General features: G+C 41.0%; 1 protein-coding gene across 2 annotated transcripts in view; it reads left to right on the top strand.

Moving 5' to 3' along the window:
• ELOVL5 (ELOVL fatty acid elongase 5) overlaps nucleotides 1-7,779 on the top strand; it is a 66,566-nt gene extending 58,787 nt beyond the window's left edge. For both annotated transcript variants that reach the window (XM_028722602.2, XM_028722601.2), the window contains exons 5-8: nucleotides 146-317; nucleotides 2,953-3,077; nucleotides 3,916-4,050; nucleotides 5,149-7,779. In XM_028722602.2, the coding sequence (XP_028578435.2) occupies nucleotides 146-317; nucleotides 2,953-3,077; nucleotides 3,916-4,050; nucleotides 5,149-5,280 (564 nt within the window). In that variant the 3' untranslated portion in view covers nucleotides 5,281-7,779. The remainder of the gene's footprint in view (nucleotides 1-145; nucleotides 318-2,952; nucleotides 3,078-3,915; nucleotides 4,051-5,148) is intronic.
• Nucleotides 7,780-8,222: the final 443 nt, after the last annotated feature.

Here is an 8,222-nt window from a genome sequence, read left to right on the forward strand (position 1 = left end):
TGCAATGATTATTGATCACCAGGATCTGTGGGGCGGGGCAGGGCAGGGAGAGATTATTTGCTGGGTCGGTAGAATTTGCCATGAGCTGTCTTATTTCATTTGCCTCTGTGGAACAAACACCTGACCTCTTTTCCCCTCCTTTTAGATCATACGTGTCCTTTGGTGGTACTACTTCTCAAAGCTCATCGAGTTCATGGATACTTTCTTCTTTATATTACGGAAAAATAATCACCAGATCACCGTTCTTCACGTCTATCACCATGCAACAATGCTTAACATCTGGTGGTTTGTTATGAACTGGGTGCCTTGTGGCCACTGTAAGTATTCTTGTAATTCGTGATGAGAGACCTGTGTGTGTGTGCATTTCCTGAAAGACTCCTTCTGTTTGAAGAGGGTGTGTTAATGCACAGCTTCACTTTTTGGGAAAACAGTCTCCTTGGTTGGAAATGGGTAGGGTTGTGCTGGTTTGGCAGCAGCTTGTTACAGCAACCTCCTCCGCAAAGCTGGGTCAGTTCTGTGTGTCTCCCTCTGTTCTTTCAGCTTTTATCCAACTGCTCTTAGGGTTTTCTTAGCAAGCCATCGACTTTGCATACAAAATTTCTAATAACTTGAAGCCAAAGCTTTCATCCATCAAGCTCCTGGTCTCTGACATGGCCTTTTAATTTGTTCTCTGGTCAAATATTACTTGCAAGCTTGCTCTGTGGTTGGCTGGCAAGCTGGATTTGTTAAAGTACAGTGGGAAACTGGCACTCCAAAAGTCTTCAAAGAACAGTGCATGGGAACTGTCGTGGTTCCAAGTGATCATAACCAGCCTCAGTAGAACTATTTTTCCTGCTTCCAGCCTGCTCTCTCTCTCTTTTAAATACAATGTTTATTAGCTTTCCATTTTATAACATTTAAATACATCCTTATTTTCCCACAGTAATTTTTTTGCTCTTACGAGCTATTCGACTTCCCTCCCACCCACCTCATGGTTACCACATTTCCTTTCTATCTCGTAGCATATGTATTTTTTCCTACTTATCTTTCATCATTTCAATTGTCACGCTTTCAAATAAATATAAGAAGGTATGAATCATAATCGTTACAAGCCTTTTAGATCATTCCTGCTAGTGTTGTTAATTCTTTGCGATTGTCCTTCAAATATTGTACAAATTTACCCCAGTCCTTTTGGACAGCTTGATCATGCTGGTTTCTAATTTTCCTGGTCAGCTTTGCCAATTCTGCATATTCTATCATCTTCGTCTGCATATTCTATCATCTTCGTCTGCCACTCTTCAATCGTTAGTAATTCTTGTTGTTTCCATCTGGGAGCTAAAAGAGTCCTTGCTGCTGTAGTTGCATACATCAACAGTTTTTGATCTCTCTTTGGCATTTCTTCACCTACTACAGTCATACCTCTACTTATGTATCCCTCCGGATACGTAAACTTCAGGGTGTGAACGCGACAAACCCAGAAGTGTATACTTCCGGGTTTCACCCCGCATGCATGTGCAGAAGCAGCACCTCCAAATATGGACTTTTCAGGTTGCAGACGGACCCCTGGAACGAATTAAGTTTGTATCTGGAGGGTCCACTGTATACCCAATAGGAACGCTTCTGATTTTTTAACAAATGCACTCTCAGCCTGTTCTCTTTTTTATTGTAATTAATCATTGCATTTTAAAAAAATGTGCTGGTTAAATTGTAAGCCCACATTTGAGCATTTCTTTTAGAGGAAAGGCAGGAGAAAATGAATTTGAATGAACAACGACACTTGCAAACTGTACGGAGAATATGCAGAGCTGGCAATCCAATGTTTGTAGCTGCTGCACAGCCCATTGAAAGAAAGGGATGAGGAAGCAGTTGCTGTTTGCTGCACTATGATGCCCTTGGTGGCATCAGTTCTTTGATGATGCACATCTGGGTGTGAATTCACATTCTGGTACTCATTCAGCTGCAAAGCCTCTGCATATACGACCTGGTGCAGATAGGGCTTCCTGTTTCCATCTGTGCCTTACTATGCGGATGGAATGAATGTCCCTAACCTGAAGGCTGAAAGTGTGTTGTTGCATGCAACTGGATTCAGGATCAGAGCCTGTGTTGTTTCGTCATCTTAGTCGTGTTCATGACCCCATGAACCAGAGCATGCTTTGGAAACTCTTACTTTTCTTCTCAAAGCTTCTCCTTTTTATGTCCATAGAGTTTTCTTAGCAAAATACTGGTTTGCCACTTCCTGCTCCAGGTGGATCACATTTAGTCTAAACTCTCGGCTATGATCTGTCCGTCTTGGGTGGCCCTGCATGGCATAGCTCATAGCTTCTCTTGAGTTATTCAAGCCCCTTCACCACAACAAGGCAGTGATCCATGAAGGGGATCACCATTCATAGCCCACCTCTTAAAAACACAGTTCAAGCCAGTCTTAGGAGGGGAGAGACATTGCTCTTAAGGCAGTTAAACCCAATTTGCATGGCAAATTGACCTTCGACATCTGTGATTCTCTCTCTCTCTCTCTCTCTCTCTCTCTCTCTCTATATATATATATATATAATTGCCTTTGCAGTTTTGTGTTAAGTTTTTGAAAAGTTCAGCAAGTCAGAGGAATTGAAATGGGGCAGGGGGTGGGAAATAAATGAATAATGAATTGTAATAAAGGGGAAATGTAATAGATAAAAGTATGTTATATATTGCAGAAGGAAAGGGCAGGAATGGAAACACCAGGGAGGAAGGACAGGAAGTCAACTTATTATTAATTAATTAATTAATTAAATTTGTATTAAATTTGAAGTTAAATTGTTAAAAAAGTCTTTGAAATTCAATAAAAAATTAATTGGCAAAAAAGAAAAGGAAAGTTCAGCAGGTCAGTTTAGTGGTTTAAACTTGCATAGAACAACAGTTCAAGCATGTTTGCTATAATGCATATTGTTGCAAAAAAAAAAAAATTCAACTAGCATCTCTTTCTATTGTTTCCAGCCTATTTTGGTGCCACCCTTAACAGTTTTATCCATGTCCTCATGTATTCCTATTATGGGTTATCGGCCGTTCCATCCATGCGTCCATATCTTTGGTGGAAGAAGTATATCACGCAGGGGCAGCTGGTGAGTAAATGGTGCCTCTGTACATTCTTTTTTCCTCATATGCTTATGGTGCTGCTTATTTTTAACTCAAGCTAGCAGATATTGTGTGGGAAGGATCAAATGCTCTTCGGCGAGGAACCATGTGCTGTCGATTGTTGGGTGACCTGTGTGTTACTCTAATGGGGGACATTTAGTTATATAATGCCCCCTTCAGACTGGAGGCCAGAATCTTTTTAAGATGACGAAGCTACATATAGCAGAAGTAGAGAACCACTTATACCCTAGCTACTGCTTACAAACCTCTCACTTGTGCACCAAGTCACTTGTAAGTCATGCTTTACTATGCTTTCCTAACCATGGAGGAATGGGAGCAATACTCAGCTCTTTTCACTGTCTAACTCAACCCTTGTAAACTTAAGACCAGCCACATGATATATTTTTAAGCAGTGACCGTACAGTAGAGATTGCAGTAGCTTCCTTTGTTTTCAACGTGAGCTGCCTAGGGAAGGTGATAGATTTTGAGATACATAAGTAAACTTGTAGTCTTTCCTCCCCCTTTCATAATATTGACATGCTCTCTACTTGCGAATACTCGAGCTTAATTGAATGGCACAGCTAAGGGGCCAAACTTGTACAGGGTGTGCGGTACCTACCCATCTCCCACTTGGAGAGCAATGGGGTCTTCCAAGGGGCACAACCACCAGTCTCTTACAGCCAAGTACAAAAGGCAATTTAAAATCTTCACATTCATACCCAGCTATACTGCTACATAGGGAATGGTTTCAATGTACTCCTTTGTTTGTCTGTATTCTTGTTCATCCTTTCATTTTTCTTTCTTTCTTTTTTTTACCTTTAACAGACTCAATTTGTCCTGACAATCTTCCAGACAAGCTGTGGGGTGGTTTATCCTTGTCCATTTCCCCTGGGATGGCTGTACTTCCAGATAGGCTACATGATCTCCCTAATTATCCTTTTCACAAATTTCTATATTCAGGTAAATTAAGATTTATTCCTCTTTTTTGTTTTTGTTTTTTGCAAATGTCGATGAAGAAAATAACAACTAGAAAGTTTGTGTATCAGAATGCACTTCTAAAAATTAGTGGACAGTTGGATCCTAGCAGTAGACATGGTTAACTTCCCGGGACCACCGCCAATAGTCAATTTTATAATTACTTTGGTGTTGTAATGCAGCAGCAGGAAGCATTCCCTGCCTGCCAACCGTACGCAAAAAATGGAGATGGGAACTTGCACTCTCTCTTATGCACTTGCTGCTGTGTGAGAGGATTGGCCTTCTCTGTCGCCACTAGAATCTTACGTAATAGATACAAGGGGCAGTCAATTCCTATTGAATTACTCCCCCCCCCCCCCCAGTGTTGGTCCAAAAAGCATTCTATTCTAATAAGAAAATAGTAGCTATAAGTAGCGGATAGAGATACTATATATATTTGTTTTGTTTGGCTGTAATGCTAAACAAGCCTTCCCCAAACTGATGTTCTACATATGTTGCTGGACTACAACCGCCTTCATCCCTGACATTGGCCATATGAAATGAAACCATAGTTTAGTGTTGCAGAAATGAGCTCATGCATTGCCCAAACATGGGGAGCTAGGAAACTTCCACTTCAGTTTTAGATTAACCACAGCTTTCTGTGTCATCAGCAGAATGGTTAATCTTAACTATGGTAGGCTGAAAAACAAGCCAACTTATAGGTTAAGAAACTGGCTTGTTTCAACAAACTGTGGTTAACATTAACCATAGTTTAGGGGCACAAAGGCAAGACCCTTGGTTTCATTCTTGCCTTTCCTTTGGCCACTCTTCCTCCCACTAGTTTGCAAACAAACTGTAGTTTCCTGTTCCATTTTATATGGGAAGTTGTGGTTTGTGCAAACCATACCTTGCTCCCATACCAAGATATCAAACAGGGATGTTATGTTTTGTCATTGAATCTGAATAGGGTGTATGCTTCCTAGTCTTACGTCCATATGAAGGGGCAAGATGCTTGTTAAATAACAAAATGAAATTGGCAAGTTTGCTGCTTTGTTGCTGTGTGGGGCGAAAGCTCACTACTGACCTATGTGATTATTTTTTTAGACTTACAACAAAAAGGCAGCGTCCAGAAGGAAAGAGTATCAGAATGGTTCCATGGCTGCTGTGAACGGGTATACAAATAGCTTTTCTTCCCTTGAGAACAATGTGAAGCAAAGAAAACAAAGGAAGGATTGAAGACCAAACTGAGAAGCCATTTTGATATTCCGGGCAACAACAACAACAACAAAAAATCATCTGATTGTAAGCACAATATGTGTTGTGCACTGATATAATTCTTGACAGCTACTGTAGCTATTCCTGCCTAGAATAGTGTTGATTTATGTAGGACTTAACAAGTGCAAAACATCCTAGAAACTACCCATAGGCTCAAGTTGATGGTGTTGATCATACTGGGTGGTCACAGACACGAGTGTAAACTGTGGAAGGGAGTATTATTGTAGTATGTGTGCATATATCTATATATAAATACATAGATATATTCGTCACTGCAGTTGCCTTACTAGTCAATATGATAGGTGCTGAATTATGATTCACAATTTCAAGACTGTAATCCAAACTCATATTTTTTAACTGTAGATAATGCATGTGATTGTGATTTGTACAACAAAGGTTTTTTTGTCTGTGTTAAGGTGTTTTTCCTCCCCCAGTAGTTTAAAACACACATGCCTTAAATTTGAAGTAAAGCAGGGCCCAAAACTTAATACTGGTTTGAAAATGTATGGAAATGTTTTGACTCTGGGAGCGACTTCTCACGGGGCTGAGACCCAGTTACCAAATAGACATGCTATAGTGTCTGTTGTGAACGGTGCACATGTGTAGAAATAATAGCTTTCCCCCTTCAAAATGCTTGTTGGGTGGCAGCTGGGATAAGACAGCTTGCACATGCTCATGTGCACTCTTGATCAATGATGCAGCCTTCGTGTGCCCCTGTATTTGAGGGTCCCAAGAACAAAATGGACTATTGAGAAGCCATCCTAGATGAGTTGGGCTCCTTTGGTGAGTCAACTAGAAGTCTGCTCTGTGTTGCACTGAAGTTGGAGTAATTCTCCCACACGTGATGTTTTTGAAATGAAAGATTCACTGGAAAAGCTGGACTCTTCATTTCAGTCACGACTTGTGCAGGAGAAAAACGTTTGATTGTGCTTACTGTCTTTTTAATTCCATTATCACAAGTCTGCAGCAGTTTGGTGGTTCAGTTTGATTTTGTCAACTAGGTTTTAATTTGCATAAGTGACGGGGAAGTTAATTGGCACTTAAGCAGCATCCGTACCTGAATGCTGACTCTCTCCCCTTCTTTCAGCATTAGAGAATGCAATTGGGGGGGGGGGGGAGACATCTTACTCCCTTTAAAAATCGACATTCCCAAGTTGTAACCTGTCCCTTTTAAAGTTGCCACAGAAGTGTGAGATGAACCACCTGCGGCATTTTTCTTCCCTATCCTTCTGACCAGGAACTGTGTAGAAGCCACAGCTCGTTCATCCCCCCAGTTTGTTAAAAGTTTTAAAGATGTAAAAGTGAATCGCCAGGTTGCGTCCTGGCCAGCCAACCATTGACATACCTACAATTTAACTGCAAAGCAGTTTTCTGACCATTGCGCAAGTTGTCCACATTTTCCATTGTTTGACAAAACTCAACTTGCAATTCTTAGCTGGTGTTTTTCTTGCTGTTTGCATAGAAAGCTTTGAGTCGGATTCCAACAGCCACTGGCAGAACAGGGTTTCCTTCACTTCCCTTTTTCTTAGAAAGCTGACCCAGAGTTCAGCGGATCCTTGAGAATGATGAGGATGGGGTGTGGCTTGTGGCAAGGGGGGCTACAGCTGAGGGGAAATGGGGAGCTCCCTCAGAGCAAGTCGAGATACCCTTCACTCATATGGAGTCAGACTTCAGATCCAAACCACTGACTTTAAAAATGTGCCTATAGCAAAGGTGTGTGTGTATGTGTGTGTGTGTGTGTGTGTGTGTGTGTGTGTGTGTTGGAAAGTGTGCAAATTGGGCCATGCCAGACTTTTATTGTTGTCATGCGAAAAACCCTTGGAAATAGGTTGGTGATGAATGTCTGTTTCTTAGTGTGTGTTGTGTATTTCACCTGTACTTCCTCGGCCTGTTAAAGGTTTATTAAGAAACTTGTATAAAGTGTGTTGGAAACCTCCCCCCCACACACACACACTTGCAATGTCATAAAGCAGGCACCTTTAATGGATATACTATGTAATTTGGTGGAGTTTTATCCTACTAACTTGTTGGTCATTGAAATTCATTTGTCTCAAGCCATCCTATTGCTTCCATCCCCCAAGTTTATATATTAAGTATAATTTGATATTTATACAAATATCAGTTTTACCATGTTTTTGCACAGCTGCTATTGGGGGAACTAATGTGTTTTCCCTAATGGGCTCGCATATTATTTTTATTTTTTATTTTTTGCTTGTTTTTGAAACGAGAGGCAGAACCAGTTTATGTTTGTCTGCTTTATGTTCTCAAAGCTTGTGTGTATGTATGTGTCCTTGGTTTCTAGGTACTGATTTGCAAAGTCTTTACATATTTCATACAGCAGCTTCATCATTCAAAATATGCTGTCTAAACATGTGTGCTAAAAATAAAAAAAACTAGCTTGTCTGAAATATCGACATTGTCAACATTTTGTGTTTTTAATCATTAAATTGTTATTGAGTACCTGTGCCTGCGTTTCAATACAGTGGCATCTTAGTGGATTTGAGAAGCTTTGCCGTGGAAGTGAAATTTTCATTATTAACAGTTCTGTTATGTGCAAATGAAGCCATCAACTGACCACTAAACCATGGCTTAGTGTCACGTGGGTGAGCCTGCATGAGCCTATAAACACTGGGCTCATGTAGTCCCTTCTGCCACATGGCTTGGATAAGTAATTTACCTAAGTTTAGTGTTGCATAAGTATTAAGGTAAAAAAAAAAAAAGGTAAAGGACCCCTGGACAGTTAAGTCCAGTCAAAGGCGACTATGGGGTTGCTGCGCTCATCTCACTTTCAGTCCGAGGGAGCCGGCGTTTGTCCCCAGACAGCTTCCCAGGTCCTGTGGCCAGCATGACTGAACAGCTGCTGGTGCGACGGGACACCGTGACAGAAGCCAGAGCGCACGGAA

Source organism: Podarcis muralis, chromosome 3 (genome assembly GCF_964188315.1).
Source record: "Podarcis muralis chromosome 3, rPodMur119.hap1.1, whole genome shotgun sequence".
Lineage (NCBI taxonomy): Eukaryota > Metazoa > Chordata > Lepidosauria > Squamata > Lacertidae > Podarcis > Podarcis muralis.